Source organism: Xyrauchen texanus, chromosome 13, assembly GCF_025860055.1.
Source record: "Xyrauchen texanus isolate HMW12.3.18 chromosome 13, RBS_HiC_50CHRs, whole genome shotgun sequence".
Classification (NCBI taxonomy): domain Eukaryota; kingdom Metazoa; phylum Chordata; class Actinopteri; order Cypriniformes; family Catostomidae; genus Xyrauchen; species Xyrauchen texanus.
Window position 1 is genome coordinate 42,270,474 of NC_068288.1, and position 21,653 is coordinate 42,292,126.

At 38.7% G+C, this 21,653-nt stretch overlaps 1 protein-coding gene across 1 annotated transcript in view; it reads right to left on the bottom strand.

Annotated features, from left to right (window-relative positions):
- LOC127654068 (chromodomain-helicase-DNA-binding protein 6-like) overlaps positions 1–21,653 on the bottom strand; it is a 65,475-nt gene that overhangs the window by 31,607 nt on the left and 12,215 nt on the right. Inside the window, exons 3-14 of the mRNA XM_052141039.1 lie at positions 10,990–11,501; positions 9,269–9,416; positions 6,532–6,681; positions 6,337–6,402; positions 4,570–4,628; positions 4,066–4,183; positions 3,473–3,559; positions 2,781–2,915; positions 2,435–2,556; positions 1,477–1,720; positions 1,172–1,348; positions 131–274 (exon numbers count right to left, since the gene is read on the bottom strand). Of these exons, the coding sequence (XP_051996999.1) occupies positions 131–274; positions 1,172–1,348; positions 1,477–1,720; positions 2,435–2,556; positions 2,781–2,915; positions 3,473–3,559; positions 4,066–4,183; positions 4,570–4,628; positions 6,337–6,402; positions 6,532–6,681; positions 9,269–9,416; positions 10,990–11,501 (1,962 nt within the window). The remainder of the gene's footprint in view (positions 1–130; positions 275–1,171; positions 1,349–1,476; positions 1,721–2,434; positions 2,557–2,780; positions 2,916–3,472; positions 3,560–4,065; positions 4,184–4,569; positions 4,629–6,336; positions 6,403–6,531; positions 6,682–9,268; positions 9,417–10,989; positions 11,502–21,653) is intronic.

Consider the following 21,653-nt stretch of genomic DNA (forward strand, 5'->3'; position numbering starts at 1 on the left):
TGCATTCAAACAGGTCCAGTTTAATTTAGTTACACTTCGCTTTTTTGGCAAGATTCTAACATATTGTCTTTCTTACTGTAAATAAGCTTCCTCACAACAATTTGAGGGTTGGAGTAAGTGGTTCTCATACCTGCTCCTCAGTTTTCAGGTCTCCAAACTCCTCCAGAAAAGTAGTCTCAGAAGGGAACTGTAAGGGTTCGAGGAAGTTCAGCAGACTGAAAAGCTCCTCAACTGAGTTCTGCAGAGGGGTTCCTGTCAGAAGAACTTTGTGTTCCTGGAGAAGAGACAAAATACGCACCAGAACAGAGAGTTCAACGGACTGTTTTATTTTTTACATGTGTAAGTAAGTGTGTAATTTCTAAGACTCTAAGAGGATATGCACCACAACTAAATACGTGAGAGCATGTGCACTTACCACTAAGCCACGGCTATGATAAAATTGTGTATGTCTCTATATAAAAATGCACGGCACTGATATATGAAGTATATTCAAAGAACCCACTGCTATTCAATGAGGATGCCCATTCAGCTGTTAGAGTTAGGATAACAGAGCACTGCATCAAAATGTTTCTTAACTTTCACACACTTGCCATACTGCAGTGATATTTACAGTGAGAGGAGATTACTTATTTTGTGCTGGGAGAGGATGTATGCATGTACATGCAGTGAAGCCGAACTGAGTAGCTAAATTAGATGTGCACAACAGGGACCACCTTGCCATGAGCTACACTTCCTCTTTTCTGCATTTACACCTGAATTCTCCGAATCGATAATGTAGATACAATGACACATAAACCCTGGGTCAAACATCTCTATGTGAAGAGTAAATATATTTTATATATGTTTATATATATCAAATACATATATGTATTACACTTAGTATGTCACTTAGTTGCACCTGACTTATTGTAAACAGGCCATAAAAGAACAGTTTACCCAAAAATGAAAATTCTCTCATCATTTACTCACTCTCATGCCATCCCAGATGTGTATAACTTATTTTCTTCTGCAGAACACAAATGATTCGAACACATCTGAGATGGCATGAGTGTGAATAAATGATGACAGAATTTTAATTTTTGGGTGAACTATTCCTTTGACAAATTTAACAATACCACATAGCAGCACACAAATAACCAAACAAGCATCGGTGTAAGCCTATTAAACTGACCAGGTTCATGAGTTTGAGCCCCTCCAGCAGTTTACAGTTGCGGTTTTTAAGGCGATGAGCCTCATCGATCACCACACAGCGCCAGTTAATCTTCTTCAGTTCGGGACAGTCTGCCATTATCATTTCAAATGTAGTGATCACTCCATGAAACTTAAACTGGCCAAGCACTATATTTCCCTGAAGGAGCAAGATACTGGTTATGAGAAACAGACTGTACAAACAAATATAAACTACACCTAACAGTTGTAAAATCACTACCTCTCTATAACTTAAACACTCTTCCCTTATCTGCCTGTCTGACTTACCTGTTCATCTCGGTGGTGCATCTCATACTGCTGGATCATCTGCCGGCTGATCTGACTGCCGTGATAAACGATGACGTTCATTTCTGTCCAGGTGCGAAACTCTCTCTCCCAGTTAGTGATGGTAGAGAGAGGGGCAATGATGAGGAAGGGTCCTCTAAAACCCATGAAGAAAATCTCATACAGGAACGTGATGGACTGGATGGTCTTCCCCAGGCCCATTTCATCAGCCAGAATACAGTTCTTCCTATATCCAGAGAAAGCTTTTTTGGTCAAGATTACAATTCTGAATGAACTGACTTGGAATTGGTCACATCAGCATCTTTCTGCAGAATCAAATTCTGATCATTATCATCATTAAAATAATCTTTTTTTATTAGGGCTGCCAAAGTTGACATGTATGTTTAACAACAGTGTAATTTGCAGGAAATTCAGCTAGTTTAATTGTGTAAACTACAATGAAAATTACTTCCAGTAACTGTGTTTACTTATTTTAATATATTGGCAAGAATATATAAATAAATAAATAAAAAATATTTTTTTTTATATAAAGTTGTTTACACATCATACAGTTTGTAAAAAAAAATGCTTTTTTATTTGCTTTTAGTAACCATGAACATTGCTTATAATGAGATAATTTCAATAAAAACATTGTATGACAGTGCAAATTAATATTAGTTTATTAAAGAAAAAGTTTACTCAAAAATGAAAATTCACTTGCGTTGTATGGACCTACAGAGCAGAGATACTCTTTTTAAAAATCTCAATTTGTGTTCTGCAAAAGAAAGAACGTCATACACATCTGGAATGGCATGAGTTCATGATATGAGAATTTTCATTTTTGGTTGAACTATTGCTTTCAAATTAGTATTTTCATGTAATTATTCAAGTAGCATCTTAAAAGCTTGACATAGTATCAGGATTCTGGGTGAAACCTTGAAGCCCTGAAAAGTCTTTTCACCTGTTGTACCAGTTGAAAAGTAGCCAATTCATTCCTTCCAACTGGTATTCTCGAAGCTGGTTCCCAATTCTATATTCTCTGGTTTTCTCCAGTTTCTGCCACTGTTCTGGTAGAGGCCTCTCCTGTATTAAAACAGAGAGGACAGAGCTGCCATTTCTTCTTCTAGTTTAAGATAAATATGGTAAAGAATATCAAAATTATTAGAGCACTAAATGGGAGGATAAAACAGAATTGAAACACAAAATAATATTGCATGCAGTGCAAACACACTGTATAAAATGTCCAATACAGCAGTACATCTTAAAAAAAAATAGAAAATTCCATTCAATTGCATTTGTGAGCTTACCACATGCTTGATTTCTGGAATTCTCTTGAGGTCTTCAAACTCTACGATTTTCACAGGGTCAACATCTTCTTGTAGCTCCCAAGTGCTCTCCTCGTATGACAAGGAGCACCATTTCACCAGGTAGTGTGTAACTTCCTGGAAACATTCAAACATTGAAAATGCACATATAACACTTCAAATATCACATGGATATCATCAATAGCCATGTAGATTTCATAAAGATTATCAATGTAGATTTAATTAATCAAAAGACTGGCACCACAACTAGCCCTCAAGCTGATACGTTATTTGAACGTGTTATCTCTTAGCCAATCAACCTGCACACATGTGATATGTCAAACCAGTCAGCTTCTCATAGTAAGCTCATAGGTCCTTTGATGTGTAATTGGGTAGCCAATCAGCTCAATGTGCAGATAAGTTTCACTGCATCGTGCTACAAGAGTTTTCCATGAAACCCTCCTCCTCCCCAGCTCCACCCTTCTACATCTGCAGCATGGGGATTAAATGTATGTCTAATTATGCAGCAGCACGTCCAACATGCTCAATGCAGCATGTCTTGTGTTTTTCTAACTGAGCAGAAGCAGTAGCAAGTCACATGCTCAACTCAGTATGTTTGTGTAGGTTCTAGAGAGCCTTTCCGAGAGATGCCATGACTGAAATACTGTTTACAAGAGATCACTTAAAAAGCTCACCTCTCCTGTTTCTGTATCTGTAGTGATGGCGATCTCTAAAACTCGATCAACCTCGATGTAGTCCGGATTAAAGAGGTCTTCATCCGGCTGTGGTGAAAAGATAAGGCAGGACAAGATAAGGCAATCAAGCAGTCTGCGTTCTGAAAACTGTTGATTTATGGTTAGTGTGTAATTTCTGTGCCACTAACTTCATCAGAGAATTGCAAAAATAATGATTGTTTCTAAAAGGTTTTCCCAAAGACTCACTCCTCATTTTCCATTGGTCAGACACACAAGTAATTGGTTGAGCCAATGTTGTTATGTCAGGCTGGTCAGGATGCTCAAACAAACAGAGAAGTGTTTTGATAGCGACACAGTGTTTACACCTACAAATGGCTTACATTTAGTTGTCTCAGTATATTAACTGAAAAAATAAACTTCAACTGAAACTGCAACTTTGAGCTATACATTTCATTCTTTTAGAACAAGTTTTAGAAAGCACAGCAGAAATGTAACTTTGATGCATTACAAAAAATTTAATAAATCCTAAATGCATTCCAGTTTCCATTCTAAACGAGCAACAAACAAATTGCAGTGTGCTCTGGCAGACCCACCTCAGTGAAAATGTGCTTCATTTGTGCATGCTTGTTTCTGAAGCGTTTGATTTTTTGGTGAATGCGTGGGTCTTTCTCCAGTTCCTCCAAGGTTGCCCATTTACAGTGCAGATAGGAGCTGCCAAATGAGAAAATACTTTCATATCTGGCAATGTGCCGTAAAAACATTGAACAGGCTGTGACAATCAGTTCTAAAAGTTCTGCATTTAGCAGTTATGATGTTTAGACTAAGTCCTTACAGTGTTTTGTTTGCCTGAACTTATATTTTTCTGTATAGGTTGGTCATTTTCAGAACTAAACCAAAAATAAAGCCTTGTCGACAGCAGACAAATCACTCTACTGTCAATTCAGCAAGTGATTTCATGCGGCAGGATATATTCCCACAATTATCAGATTGATCATTTTATGCATACATTATTTGAAGTAATGCATTAAACATTCACACTCTAGATTTGCTCTGACAGTTTGACAAGCTGAGAGTAGGAAGATCATGAGTAGACTTACAAATTTCTGTACTTGACATAAAACTCCTCCAACTCTTCTGGTGCTTCATCGGGAGATGTCTACACAAAATAAAGACTTCTGGTTTGTATTGTAATGAAACCTCATAACAAAAAAGATAAAACTAATAATACTGCAAAAAGAGATGTTTTTTTCTCTTCTCTTTTGACATAGTTCTATTAACCTGTTTCATGTGACGTAAATGTACGACCGTGCCGCCATGTTTGTGACAAAAATTCCATATAACTTCAATATACGGCAGTGTGAGATGCTACAAAAACCTTCGCCAGGAGTTAAAAGTAGCTCCTACATTCACACAGACGGGATCATCACAGACATTTTTAAGACTGTGACTAAATCAGACCTGAAAACAACACAAAAACATATGTAACTTCTGAATGTGAGATGTTTACAGTGATGTACTGGTGGGCGTGTACTCGCCGGTCACACATCAAACTCACTGGTGTAAGGAGATGAATCATAGATAAAATATCTTTAAATGTCCGCGAAAGTCCAATTTAGCAATATATGTTAGTCCCTTTTCTTGGGGCTTGGCATGGATCAAAAGCATTTTTTTGATGTTTTTCTTGATTCTTGTTCGGGTGTTTTTCCATTCACCGTCATTGTTTCCTCCCGCTAATAGTCACAAATATGGCGGCTGCAGCGAAAAGTGACGTCACTGAAATGGGTCAATTGAAAAAGGAAGTTAGGGTGGGAAATCTTAAATCCATTTTGTTCCTACATAGCCAATAGCTTTTAGTTTACTTCAGAGCCTTGAACCTTGATTTGCTACCTACTATTGCTGCTGGGTTGAAATTAGGTTCGTTTGAGATGAGCAAGTTCTGCGCAAAACCGATCAACGGTGATCAGCGGCTGGTGCATGACGGGTAGAAATCCGACTCGTTGTGATGTCATGATGACGCATGTCAAAAAATATCCAGCAAAGTGGCCGCAGTTGTAGCAGGCAGGTGGCACAGTTTTCCTGAGCGGAGCGAACTGCAAGCATGATGGGGAAATTACTTGCTCATTGATGTTTTGTTTGTTGTTATCTCTAATATGTTTGTATGTGTATAAATTATATGTAAATGTTCTCAACACTATGACAGTGCAATCTCTGTATGGGATATGTGACTGGTATCATATTTCTGAAATATCGGAAATACAGGTCTTTATTAAACAAAAAATAGATGAAAAGACACTTCTTATGGGGGGAATTAAATAACAGGTACATTGAGTGTCTTGTACATCATATTTATTTTAATTTAAAAGTAACAGAATTTAAATTGCATCCACTTTATTAACAACAAAGCACATGAACGTGAATCACGCGATATCTGCCTTTGATCTCGTAGCGACTGATCCACTACGAGATGTGAGAACTGTCCGACTTAACAGCTCTTATTTCACTCCTCCCCCGACTGCACCAGCCTGCTCTCGTCTACTTTCAAGGCGAGGTGTTTGGCATCTGAAACGAGCCTATTGTTATTATAAGGCAGTACATTTTCACGCAAGAGAGCATATGGGACAAAAATCTGTTTAGTGGAGCATGAATCATCAGTATTTGTGGTCTGTTTTCCTCCAAGAGGTCAATCCTAAAACGAGCACTCCTGCTAAAAGTTAATATTGTCAAAATTTAAGAGTTCACTAGCATATAATTGCCTTAAAGCAAATAGACAAGGACTAAAAGCCAATTTTGATTTCATGGATTCTATAATATATTTTCTGAGATCATAATTGGGGAAAAATAAGCATGACGGGTGTAACCTTTACCTCTTTCTTGACCGTTCGTACAGAGAGTATTTTCTCAATGATGTTAGCTTCATCTTCAGGGGGTTCCTGGGAAAAAGAAAGTGGGAATTATTCCTTTGTGTGTGTGTGTGTGTGTGTGTGTGTTTGTTTGCTCTGCTCTTTTAGAAGTAGGGCAGGTGCGTGTTGTGGCGTAATTGCAGATGTTGCCACGGTTACCTCAGCCTGCCAGGCGAGGGTAGTGGAAGATAGAGCAGGAATTCGGCCTGAACCCAAAACAGCGATTGTCTCCCCATCATCATCCACGACCTTGAAATCAAGATCTTCATTATACTTCCGCCTCTTCACCTGACGCCCTGAACGCCTCTTCTGCCGAGAGAAACAGAGAGGGACAAGAACAAGAAGGAAGGAAGGAAGAAAGAAAGAAAACAGAAAAAGAAAGCAAGAAAGAAAGAAAGACAGACAGAAAGAGTTCAAATTCAATGAGATTAAAGGAAAATTCTGGGTTGAATTAAATTTAAACTAACAACAGCATGTCACAATGTCATGCAAAAAAACATAATCACACAAACAATGTGCCAATAAAAACTGCATTTCCATCCCAATAACTTTTTATCATGTTTGTAAGCGACAGTGCGTCTCAGTTCTGGGAGCACTATGTGTGTGTTCCTCCTTCCTTATGACTATAAGACCTATAAGACATTTTACAAAAGTGTCAATAAACCTGCTCTACAGCACAGTTAAAGTTTGTATTAGACTTATTGCTCTACAAACACTTTGCATACTTTGGTCTGCTGGTTAGTCCAGTTATGAACAAATTATTCAGTCACATTACTTTTTTGAAAGTTTTTCCGCATCTTGTATTCCCAATAAATTCAAAAGGAGTTTATTTGGTAAATGTCTTTCCATTATAGTTTGTGCGCATTTCTTATAGAATAAAAAATGTATCCACCTCGAGTGAGCCTATACGTTTTTGATGCACATTTTGGAGATTTATTTGCATATGTGGCGAGCAGGGTGGGGCCGAGCGATAAGGATGGATGGCTGGGGGAGAATTATCTCAATCAGCCAGGAGAGAGATTAAAGATGAGTCAGAGCCGCTGTTCGAGAGAGAGAGAGAGAGAGAGAGAGAGAGAGAGAGATGCACAAAGCTGTCTGTGTGTTTCAGTGTGTTGGACGTGACTGCTGAAAAGCAGTGTGTGTGTGTGTGTGTATTTTATGTGATGCTGAAAAGCAGAGTTTTGTTGTACACTGAAAAGTGTCAATAAAAGTGTCTTACGTGGATTGGTCACAGGGCTCCCACTTCCTCCTTTGTAGGAAAAGCAGAGGTCTGCCACATCATACTAGTGTTTCCATCCAGCAGTTTTTACACAATATCCCAAAATGCGCATAAAAATAAGTGGATGGAAACTCAGCTACAGACAATAATTTCAACATTTTATTGTGTTTACAGTATTGCACTTAAAATGAAAGTTTCTGAGGCCAGCATTTTAGAATGTTTAAAACAAGAAATGTGTAGCTTTTATTTTGTAAATTCTTCAGTAAATACAGTATATTTGTCATTTGAGCTGTTAAGTCATTAGTACTTTGTCAATCATTATTTCCATCACATCCCTTTTTGGTCTCCTTGCTCGTATCTTGCAGAAGTTGGATACAGCTTCACACTGACAAGCATAACAACTAAATGTATCACACTGGTCTCATGCTAACACATATAATGTTTAAGTCTTAAGACAAAGTCTTATGGCTATAATTTTGAAACAGTGTTTATTCTAATGTTTATTCTGGTGCCTTGCCACATAGACTTCCATTGTAAGTGCTTTACTGTTAAACACGATTTTTGCTTGTATTTACAAACTGAGGGAAGAGGCAAAATTAACTCATGTGGTAATAAACAGTATGGCATAGATTAATTCAACCAAAACAATTTATATTTTGTCATCATTAATTCAGCCTCATATCGTTCCAAACCTGCATGACTTTCTTTATTCTGTGGAACTGTTCAGCCTCAGTAACCATTCACTTCTTTATGGAAAACAATGCAATGAAAGTGAATGGTGACTGAGAATAAAATACTGTCTAACATCTACTTTTGTGTTCCACGGAAGACAGTCAAATGGGTTTGGAACAACATGTGGGTGAGTAAACGATGTGAACTATTCCTTTAACTTGTATTAAACCCAGAACAGTCCTTTAAGTTCTATTTAAAGGGATAATTCACTCAAAAATGAAAATTCTCTCATTTACTCACCCTTCTGCCATCCCAGATGTGTATGACTTTCTTTCATCTGCAGAACACAAATTATGATTTTAAGAAGAATATTTTAGCTCTGTAGATCCATACAATGCAAGTGAATGGGTGCCAACATTTTTAAATTCCAAAAAGCACATAAGGGCATCATAAAAGTAATCCATATGACTCCAGTGTTTTAATACATTTCTTCAGAATTGATATGATAGGTGTGGATGAGAAACAGATCAAATTGTCACGTCCTTTTTTGCTAGAAATTCATCTCCCTACCCAGAAGGTGGCGATTTGCATGAAGAATGAGAATCACCAAAAAAAACAAAAAGAAGAAGAATGTGAAAGTGATCCGTTTCTCACCCACAACTATCATTTAACTTCTGAGGACACTGATTAATTATTCTTTTGGATTACATTTATGCTGCTTTATGTGATTATGTGATTTTTGGAGCTTCAAAATAATGGCACCCATTCACTTGCATTGTACAGACCTACAGAGCTGAGAAATTCCTCTAAAAAGAAAGTCATACACATCTGGGATGGCATGAGGGCGAGTAAATGATGAGAGAATTTTCATTTTTGAAGGTAATTTATTCCTTTAAGTTTTTTGAATTTGTGTAAAATACAGCATGATGCACAAGTAACCAGCACAAGAAAAACACAAAGGACCAATGTAGATCAGTTAAACAGGACAGGGGCGGAGGAACTCACGGTGTTGTCCATGGCATCAGTGCTTTCCTCCCCTCCAGTGGCGAGCGTGCTGAGAGAGGCTGTGTCATCGCTCTCCACTGGCTCCAGTAGAGCATCACTTTTCCTCTTTCCTTTCTTCTTCTTCTCTGGAGGAATGGCACCCTGCTCTCTGCAGCACACAGCCCAAAAAGAAAATCAAAATCCACCTTACATCTACATGGATTTGCAATTATCTCTTTTAGTATTACACCCAGGACATTTTGCTAAATTCTCCTTTTATGTTCCAAGGAAGAAAGAAATTCATCCAGGATATGATAAAGGTGAACTATCTCTTGAAGTATGTGTTACGTCAATGTCCTGCAGAGATGAATGCAACTGTGTACAATGATAAACACAAAGAGACACCAAATGAAATCCCAAATTTAAAGGAACTGTTCACCCAAAAATGAAACTTCTGTCATTATTTACTCTCGTTCTCATTCTGAAACCATATGACTTACTTTCTTCAGCAGAACACAAAAGGATATACTGTAAAGCGTGTGACAGTCACTGATTTCCATACAACAGTAGTTGATAAGGACTCACTTTAAAGCTTAAAGGAGTGGTTCACCAAAAAATTCTCTCATTCACTCACACTCATGCTTTCCCAGATGTCTATGGCTTTCTTTCTACTGCTGAACACAAAGATTTTTAGAAGAATATTTCAGCTCTGTATGTCTATACAGTACAAGTTAACAGTGACCAGAACTCTGAAGCTCCAAAAAGCACATAAAGGTAGCATAACAGTCTAGTGGTTTAATCCATGTCTTCTGAAGCGATCTAATCTGTTTTGGGTAAGAACGCACTATAAATTTGACATCAACAGTCTCTTTGGTGACCATGACTTCAAGCTTGCTTATACTTCTTAACGCCATCTAGCACTCTGCGCATGCGGCAAGAACTATGAAGTGTAACTGAACTTAAAATCATGATCACCAAGACTGCGGATGTCAATATTTAAACTGACTAGAAGATATGGATTAAACCACTGGAGTCTTATGGATTACTTTTATAATGCCTTTAAGTGCTTTTTGGAGCTTCAAAGTTTTGGTCACCATTCACTTGCATTGCGTGGACCTAGAGAGATGTGATTATATATAGAATACAAATTATAAATTGTGTTCTGCAGAAGATAGGCATATATATGCGAAGGCATGAGTGGAAGTAAATCATGAGAGAATTTTCATTTTTTTTAATAACTATTCCTTTAAAAATGCACCCAAAAATTTAATAATAGTAGTGCATCAAATCATAGATCAAGTAAACAGTGCACAACTCCAATATGCCAAAACATCAATACCATAAAATCTCATTGGTTCTCATGCATCTTTTGACCAAACATCATGCCATCAAGACACAAGAACCAATGATGTTTGATGATGTTGACGAGTCGCTTATTTGATTTATGTGCTGTTTATATGATTTGATTGTAAATAACAACTTAAATTCTGGTCTGTTCACCATAAAAAAATATTGCATTCCTCCAGAAGATATGGCTCACAAATTGCACAGACTTCTTTTTAGATGTTTGTGAGTCTTGATTTTAAGCTCTAAAATCACTATCAACTGCCGCTGTTATGTATTATGGTTGTGGAACGACATGAGGCTGAGTAAATTATGTCCGAAGTTTCATTTTTGGGTGAATTATCCTTTTAAGATCCTTCTGATTTGACAGTGCGGAACTACAACTATATTGAACTCACTTTGGCTTCCTCCCTCTCTTAGAGGGTGGATGTGTTGCAGCATTCTTGGCCTGTGTTTTTACTTTCCCCTCTTGACCTTTCTTGACCTTTTTGACCTCTTTTTGTGCTTTCACCTCCCTCTTCTTGTGATCCTTTTGCTCCTTCGCTGCTTTTGATGTCCTTGGAAGAATCCCCTTCCCCTCCTTTTGCTCCTTTCTCTTTGGTTTAACGTCGCTCTCTCCTTTTTGCCACTCAAACTCTTTGTTGTCTTTTTTCCTCCGTTTCTTCTTCACTCTGGCCCCACCCCCTCCATCGTCCTCCTCGCTGCTGATTGGTGAGGATGATGGGCGGAGACTCTGGCTGCTGGCTGTAGAGTGCTTTGCGTGAGTCATGCAGTGATTGGGCGGCCCTCCAATGATTCGCAACTGATCTTTGCCCAAGTGGCCGATGGGAAATGTTGTTTGTGCGTTTTTGTCAGATGCATTTGAGGCAGCAGCGGATGGAGTGTGCTTTAGTATGTGGGTGGCAGACGTCTGCAAATACAACAGAGTCTGCTTAGAAGACAATAAACGATCTGTTTCTCAAATTAAACACTATTTCTGTTGTTTTAACCAGTCAGACCCATCATGACTTTACTGGTCAAGCTCTTCAATCCTAACAAATACAGTCTAAACTGGCCTTGAGATTATCTGTAATTATTGGACATGATTATGATGATTACTAGCCGATAAACATGTCTGCTTGACTGATTAGTGAATATGGAAGCATTGAAATCAGTGCAAATTAAGTGTTCATTGTCCTTTTACTTCTTATTCTCAATTCAAAGTCCTACAACAAAATAGGGCTAAGATTTCCCAATTCGATTCTGAATGACGAACAATCGATTCAATTCTACTAACTATTATATTCAAATCTATATCGATTCATATAGGTATATTTGGGTTACAATGTCCATTTTGATTACCGGTACATATAAAATAAATTCTCTCCCAGCAAATACTGTTAATTATATAGGAAAGCGTCTAACTAGGTACATTATGAAAATGTAATTTTTTTGTCACATTTAATTATTTTTTTTTTTTACGTGTTTATTGATTAATACATAATTAATCCTATTTACACGTATTTACATTAATTTGTAGAACATGTGCTAAAATCTGTACTGTCTCTTTAAGAAATCTGGCAGTTCATAAAGAGTATCTGTAAATGAGCGCATATTAACGAGAGACGACTCGAATGGCATCCTTGCGTAATCCGTGCAATTCGTGATTAGAATTAAATGTTTTTTTAACAACAACTGACTGTAAAGAACAAAAAGGACTTAAAAAAAAGAGACATTATTCAATGACAAATAGATCATTTGGATCTCATCCTTGGACATGCATTACACGGAACAAGTCAAACCAAACATTTACTCTCAATATGCAGTGAAAGGATGCTGAACTTCTTCGTCACTATACTACTCAATCACTGGTGACTGAATTTTGAATATTTCACAGTCAGGTACCTAATCACAGATATTTTTATTTGCATAGCAAGAAATTTGGTCTCATTTGCGAGTGATTTACTTGTAGAGAGTTGCGCATCAATCTTGGGATTTAAGAATCGATATTGAAATCGATCAAATGAAGAACACGATGCATTGGAAAATCATTATTTTTACCCAGTCCTGCTAAAAACATAATATGGAAAATGTATATGTTCTTTGGACATATATTTGGACTCTGGTGGAACTTAAAGATGCCCAAGCAATTATTAAACACTGGGTTATTTTAGGACACATTATTAAGTTTTTCTTTACATTAAAAAAAACTTCCTGTTTCTGGTACACATTTAGCCCAGTGCCTCTTATTCCGCACAGAACGTTTATTTTTATCTAGTGATGCAGCACACATGTGGAACAGCATGAGCATGTGCAAGCACTCATGCACACACATACAGACACACTCACTCTGCAACCAAGCATGCGACTGCAGGCAGGTATGGGGATAATGTCAATTAATCACATGCTTTCCAAAGCAAGCGGACTGGAATCAGGGCCGTTGTCATGGTAACAGGTTCGGGCCCAAGCTGTGGGAAGCGGCAACATAAACGGGTCTGTAAAGCATCGACCTTGTTGTTTACAGAAGGCAAAATTAACGATTTCTACAAGGGGTAAAATACTGATGTGGTTTTTAAGCTCTCATTATGAAGACAGGATGAATAATTTGAAACTAACAATCCTTTTCACTTTGTACCATTTAATTCACTTTTTCTTTAATCTCTTCAACAATCTCTTTCTGCTTATTACATGCATATGCCCGCAAACCTATACATACAAACACACAAAAAATTCATTCATATTCTCACTTTCATATAGGCATGCGCAAACACTACAGACTATTCCCGTGACGTGCTGCAGTATGCATGCTTGCCAGGCAAATCTGCCAACCGCATACACACACACATACACACAGACACACACTTGCTGTCTGCAGTCAAATTCCCTATGAATCAATACCAACACCCAACTCCCAAACGCGACAGCTGCAGTTTAGTCAATGCCAGCTCCATCTCTTCCAGAAAAAAGAAACCTGAACATACCATTCTCAGAAGGATCTTTCCTGCTAATACGCATCTATCAAATGCACTTACATCTTTAAAATGTTAGCAACCATGAGCCTTCGTAATAATTACAAAAATTATAATCATACAAGTATTAATTATAGCATTAGTTGAGGCAGTGGTGGCTCAGTGGTTGAGGCTCAGGGTTACTGACCAGAAGGTCGGGGGTTCAAGCCCAAGCACCACCAAGATGTCACTGTTGGGCCCTTGAGCAAGGCACTTAACTCCAGGTTGCTCCGGGGGATTGTCCCTGTAATAAGTGCACAGTAAGTCGCTTTGGATAAAAGCGTCTGCCAAATGCATAAATGTAAATGTTTTGCTCAGGGATTCAGTAAAATTACAGTTTGAGATGAACTACTATCCCTTTTGATGATAGCAAGCTCTGATCTGATTGGCTGGCTTTATACAAATTCTGGGAAGTTTTTATAAGTCCAGTGGGAAAGGTATAGGGCTGTTACAATTAGAGCTTTAGAGGAGGATCTGGTCGCTGAATTTGACAAAGCTGACATATATTCAGTTTTGTTTGAGGCGCTTAGAAGCAAGAAAATGACATAATGTTGTGCTCAACAGTACATTCCTGTCTGTTCTCAGTTATATCAGATTTCATGTTTTCCCACCGCCCTTAAGAAAAAGTACAAAAGCAAACTGTGGTTGATCATTTTGCATGTCTGTCTGATGGTCTCTTTTCTGAATAACAGATTGAATCAGTGCATGCCCCCTTTTTCAGCCATCCTTGTTCTGAGAGTATTTTCCCGTAATTTGTTTTCCATAAGGACTTCACTAAATCCTTCATAAAAGAGTACTAAGCCATGAACCAAACCAACTAAGTGAGTTACAACATTACAAACTTTCATTTGAGGCAAAAGCTTGAAATTTGGACAAAAAGGCAAAAGGTTCAAGAGTGTGTATTTATGTTCTTTCATGAGTGAATGAACTACAATCCCATAAAACATAAATAATGACACAATCGAATTTAAAACAATGAAAAAACTATAACAACTATTGACTTTTTTGTTGTTGATTCTAAGTTTGGAATGAATATACAATATATAAAGTATACTGTATACATAATTTGCAATGTGCCAAGGAAGTAGGCGATGGTTGCAGAGCTCTTTTGGCTCTTGATTCTCCACGATTGGTGCATTTCCCCCCACAGCATCATGGGTAGTGTATTTCTTCACCAGAAATTCCATAAAATGTAAAAAAAAAAGGTTAATTTGGGCAGGTGGCTTCAGCAGAAGCATATACCATTGAAGCATAAAGCTCACGATAGCTCTGTCTTTAAAGGTTTAAGTTATCGTTAATAATCAATCCCCCTTTGGAAAAAATTATGTTTTTACTTATGGAACCATACTGTTGTGCTCTATTGGCCAGTTCTTGTCTAGAATAAGCTGCAAAGTTGACCTGACTTTATTCTAGTAGCCAAGGGGAGCTGGCGTAGTGGGCTAAGGCACATAATTGGTAATCACAAGGTTGCTGGTTCGATCCCCACAGCCACCACCATTGTGTCCTTGAGCAAGGCACTTAACTCCAGGTTGCTCCGGGGGGATTGTCCCTGTAATAGGGCACTGTAAGTCGCTTTGGATAAAAGCGTCTGCCAAATGCATAAATGTAAATGTAGAAGTGAGACTCTTCTGCAATTTGAAATGAAATGTAAAGAAACCTTCATAAAAAAATATATCTCTCTCATCAGACTCAACAGTAAAACTCCCATTGACATTGTTTTAAATTGATCAAAATCAAATAATAGAGCTAAATTTGGTCTGATTTCCAGCTAGCTTTCCAACAAGGCCTGATGCTGAAGCTGCCCAGGGCTTTTAGGAACTATACTTTAATTCATCTGTCTCACAGAGAGGGAATAAAGCAAGTTTCAACAAATCAGTCCAATTTAGATTTTCACACCACTGAAATTCAAATCAAAATGCAGAACATTTGCATTAGAGAGCTGTTTCGAAACTGCCAGAGAACTGAGGGGGAGAATGGGTGTACATAAAAGTGTTTTTTGGCTTTTATAAATGTGTTATGTCTTGTTGGTTAATAAAGCAGTAATCTGGTTTACATTATGTTCTAAAGATGTTTTTTTTGATGTGAAAGGAATAGTTCACCCAAAGAAATTTATTTTCTCATTATTCACTTACCCTGATGCCATCCCAGTATGACTGTGTACGACTGAAATCTGACCATATCATGACATTGGGGTGGGGGATATATAAGGAATAATGTGCAGTCAGCTGTTCGTTATCACAAAATAAACCCTGACGTTTTGTATCACCATGAAGTGGTTTATTTTTTATTAATTTCCATTTGAATGTGGATTATCCTGCATAATAATCGGGTACTTGACAAATACATAAATACATGTACATGGAATGTTGATTTGCATTGATACAGTTGAAGTCAGAAGTTTACATACATCTCAGCCAAATACATTTAAACTCTGTTTTTCACAATTCCTGACAATTAATTGTAGAAAACATTCCCTGTCTTATGTCAGTTAGGATCACTACTTTATTTTAAGAATGTGAAAGCTTTTATTTCTTTAATCACATTCCCAGTGTGTCACAAGTTTACATACACTTTATTCGTTTTTGGTAACATTGCCTTTACATTGTTTAACTTGAGTCAAACCTTTTTGGTAGCCTTCCACATTTTCTCACAATAAGATGCTGGAATTTTGGCCCATTCCTCCAGACAGAACTGATGTAACTGAGGTTTGCATGCATCCTTGCTTGCTCATGCTTTTTCAGTTCTGCCCACACATTTTCTATCAGATTGAGGTCAGGGCTTTGTGATGGTCACTCTAATACCTTGACTTTGTTGTCCGTAATCCATTTTGCTACAACTTTGGAGGTATGCTTGGGGTAATTGTCCATTTAAAAGACCCATTTGCGATCAAGCTTTAACTTCCTGGCTAATGTCTTGAGATGTTACTTCAATATATCCACATAATTTTCCTTCCTCATGATGCCATCTATTTTGTGAAGTGCACCAGTCCCTACTGCAGCAAAGCACCCCCACAACATGATGCTGCCACCCCATGCTTCACAGTTGGGATGGTGTTCTTCAGCTTGCAAGTCTCACCCTTTTTCCTCCAAACATAACGATTGTCATTATGGCCAAACAGTTCAATTATTGTTTCATTAGACCAGAGCACATTTCTCCAAAAAGTATGATCTTTGTCCCCATGTGCACTTGCAAACTGTAGCCTGGCTTTTTTATGGTGGTTTTGGAGCAGTGGGTTCTTCCTTGCAGTGCAGCCTTTCAGGTTATGTCGATATAGGACTTGTTTTACTGTGGATATAGATACTTGTCTCCCTGTTTCCTCCAGCATCTTCACAAGGTCCTTTGCTGTTGTTCTGGGATTGATTTGCACTTATCGCACCAAACTGCATTCATCTCTAGGGACAGAATGCGTCTCCTTTCTGAGCAGTGTGATGGCTATGTGGTCCCATGGTGTTCATACTTGCGTAGTATTGTTTGGACAGATGAACGTTGTACCTTCAGATGTTTGGAAATTGCTCCCAAGGATGAACCAGATTGTGGAGGTCAACAATTATTTTTCTGAGGTCTTGGTTGATTTTTTTTTATTTCCCCATTATGAGTTTGAAGATAGGCCTTCAAATTCAGTACACCTCCTATTAGAAGCTAATGGGCTAATTGTCTAAAGGCTTGACACCATTTTCTGGAATTTTCCAAGCTGCTTAAAGGCACAGTTAACTTAGTGTATGTACACTTCTGACCCACTGGAATTGTGATATAATTGATTAAAAGTGATTCAATCTGTCTGTAAACAATTGTTGGAAACATTCATGCACATAGTAGATGTCCTAAACACCTTAGTTTAGTTAAAACTATAGTTTGCTAATATGAAATCTGTGCAGTGTTTAAAAAATGAGTTTTAATGACTCCCGTTTATTACAAGACCACTTGCCAAATACATAAGTAAATGTACATGAAATGTGCATTTTAAATTATTTTATTAGCTTACTAGTAGAAATTGCAAAGTGATTTAAGAGATAGAAAAGGCAACTCATGATTCTGGAATGACTGCTCTGATATCACTTAACATGCAGTTGTCCTTCAGGAATGACACTCGATAGCATGATTGACCAATCAGAATTGAGTATTCCAGAGAGCTGTGTAATAAGCTTGTCCATCTTACTAAGTGAATAACATGAAACTTTTATTGTGTGACACTAATTATTTTGTATTTTAATGTTTTGTGAGTGTAGTTGTTTTTATGTTCTTTGATAATTTGATGTTTTGGGTGTTTATATTCACAGAGAAATCATGGTTATTATCGTTGATATTCTGACTTTTTTAATCATTGGCATCTGCCGATAAATTTTCCGCTTTGGCAGATTTGTTTCTTGAGGGCACCGAGAAGTGCCTGTTTGCATTTGCACTTCCTATCTACATCTGTTGACCGCTGGCTGCAGTTGACCGTTCTAATTTGTCCCATTCATTTGAATAGAAGTGGCCCGTCTCTGCTAAATAGTCTCTAGTGCAACTTCAAGGTAAATGCGCTTCACATGTACTGTAAGTAAATGTCTTATTCACTATGAACTGTATGTGCAATTGGTTTGAATGTGTATTTTTTGAGAAAATACGATTGCTATCCATGGTTGCTGGACTACTGTGTGTACTGTGTTACCAAAACTACAGAGGAGAATTAGCGTTAAATACACATTTGTGTATGGAAACGGCTTAAGGGCATAATTCTTTTGCGATAAACCAAAACTTATGCGACAAATATTTTTTTGGGAGCAGCATCGAAGTCTACCTGACCAGCCTTCATTTGTGACAGCCAGGTAAGGATAATGTTTGCCCTAAACATCAACATTGTTTGCCATTGCTGTGAAATTAAACCCCCATAGTGCTAGCAGAACATAGTCAATAGCCCTCCATTAAGCTCAACAACATGCAAGCTAATCAGGCGTTGGCTCAAAATAGCATCATGCAGGGTTGAAAATGCCCCCAAATACTTGAATTGCTCCTGTTTGAGTTGTTTTTTTTATATCGATATATTGGTTCTCTTGGTCCGGACCAAAAATGAAAATGATATATTTAGTCCTGGTTCGTTTAGTGTTCAAACTGGCATTTTTAACACCGAACCTAACAATACAAAGGCATCAGGGAAAAGTCACGACCTGATTGGACAGCTTTTATGATGTATATTTTTTGACAGAACTTACTGAACATCCAAAACAATGCTGGCGAAATTCGCTCGTTGGATGTACATATGGTGGTATTTTTACCAGCTGAGAACAAATGAAGAGTTAATAAAATGTGTTAAGGAGTCAAAACAACAGCAGGAATTCCTCCTTTGTACACACAAATGAAGATATGCTGCAAGGACCGCTGACGGGCGATTCCAACACCAGTACCGAACTGTAATGGGAAACATAGCTCCTATGATGAGAAGAACCAGGTATGCTTGAGGTCAGTATTAGGCAAATTACTTCCTGTTTTTGGTCTGTTTAATTCATTCATATATCAATGGAACCATACCAGAGTTCGTTCGGAAGCGGACCGAGACCCAATTTTCAGGTGGTCTCGGTTCGCTTGTTTAGTGCGCACCAAGGTTCGGATGGCAGCGTTCACACTTGTTCAAATGAACCGCACTAACAGAGCAATCGCACCAGAGTTCATTTTAATCGAACCATACCTGTCAAGTGTGAACACACCCTAAGAAATCATTCAAACCTATAAAGGGTTTACTTTTATTTGTGTACACTCACAATAACAGCATCATACAGGTTTCTGCTGTCTCGGTCTTCGTGAACTTCTGTCTGGAGCGCGTCACAAAAATGACCAAAACTCAGCATATACTTGCCTCGCAGACATGATAAATATGTCTATAGAAAGCTTGAATTGTCTACTTTTAACTGAACTAATTTAAATAGAAAATAAATATTCTTTGATTGGGTAATCCGTATGAAACCAGCTAAATGTACAGTCTTTTCCGTTTGAGCTCATTATTGTTTTTGGAAGAAGACACACTGTGAATTTACCTCAGAAGAAGAGCGTGATCCGATACGGCCTTTCTAACACAAAAAGTGTCTCACAAAAGTAAATTTTGTGAGCGAAAACTGGAGTCTACAAAATCTGTTATGTGTTCATGGCCTTATTTTAGTGACTTAAAAATTACTAACCACGCATAATCTTGATTTTCTCAAAAATGCAAACATCTCATGTTTGGAGGCTCTTATGTTACAACACTGCTGAGAAAGTGATGCAGTTTATTTATTCATTTTGTTAATTATTCACGCTTGACATGATGAAAACAATTATGTCAACTGTATCTGGGCAAAATGTTGTATTGTTATCTCAAAGCAAGTTATGGAATTTGGAACCAAGGAAGCCTTTTTTATCAAAAGTCTAAAAAAACTCTCCAAACAGGTGATCTGAGGGTTTTACTGAACCTAAGAACTACTTACATCTGTAAATGCCAAAATAAACCAGAAATATAATTACACAGAGTAAGTAAAAAGTAATAATATCCAGCACTGTTTCAGTTGTGTGCATGGTAAATCAAGACCTGTCAATCTAAGCGATCGGTCTAATCCAAGCTGTAAAACAGTGGCCGATTGGCCTTTACAAGGCTGCTGGACCAGACAACATTCCTGGCAGAGTGCTCAGAGGATGTGCAGACCAGCTAGCAGATGTTCTTACCGACATCTTCAACATCTCTCTGAGCAGCGCCGTTGTTCCAACGTGCTTCAAGGCCACCACCATCATCCCCATGCCAAAGAAGTCTTCAGTGTCCTGCCTCAACGACTACCGTCCCGTCGCACTTACACCCATCATCATGAAGTGCTTCGAGAGGCTCGTCATGAGGCAGATTATGACCCAGCTGCCCCCTCACTAGACCCACTGCAGTTTGCGTGATCGTTCAAACCGTTCAACGGACGATGCCATCACCACAACCCTCCATCTGGCCCTCACCCACCTAGACAATAAGGACTCATACGTTAGAATGCTGTTCATAGATTTCAGCTCAGCATTCAACACAATCATTCCCCAGCACCTGATTGGAAAGCTGAACCTGCTGGGCCTGGACACCTCCCTCTACAACTGGATCCTGGACTTCCTGACTGGGAGACCTCAGTCAGTCCGGATCGGGAACAGCATCTCCACCACCACCACACTGAGCACTGGGGCCCCCAGGGCTGTGTGCTCAGTCCACTGCTGTTCACTCTGCTGACTCACGACTGTGCAGAAATGCACAGCTCGAATCACATCATCAAGTTCGCCGATGACACGACCGTGGTGGGTCTCATCAGCAAGAACGACGAGTCAGCATACAGAGAGGAGGTGCAGCGGCTGACTGAACTGGTGTAGAGCCAACAACCTGTCCCTGAATGTCGACAAAACAAAAGAGATGGTTGTTGACTTTAGGAGAGCACAAGGTGAACACACTCCGCTGAACATCGACGGCTCCTCTGTGGAGATCGTCAAGAGCACCAAATTTCTCGGTGTTCACCTGGCGGAGAACCTCACCTGGTCCCTCAACACCAGCTCTATCACCAAGAAAGCCCAGCAGCGTCTCTACTTTCTTCGAAGGCTGAGGAAAGCACATCTCCCAACCCCCATCCTCACTACATTCTATAGAGGGACTATTGAGAGCATCCTGAGCAGCTGCATCACTGCCTGGTTTGGGACTTGCACCGCTTCGGACCGCAAAGCCCTGCAGAGGATAGTGAGGACAGCTGAGAAGATCATTGGGGTCTCTCTTCCCTCCATCAAAGACATTTACAAAAAACACTGTATCCACAAAGCAACCAGCATTGTGGACGACCCCACACACCCCTCACACAAACTCTTTACCCTCCTCCCGTCTGGCAAGAGGTACCGAAGCATTCGGGCCCTCACGACCAGACTGTGTAACAGCTTCTTCCCCAAGCCATCAGACTTCTCAATACTCAGAGACTGGTTTGACACACACGTGTCCTGAGTTGCACTTTAATAACTGTCACTTTATAACTGTCTGCTACCTCAATAACTGCTATGTGCATAGAACACTATCTCATAGTATGTTATGTTTACATTTTAGAAACTGTCATCTTTTTGCACTACTG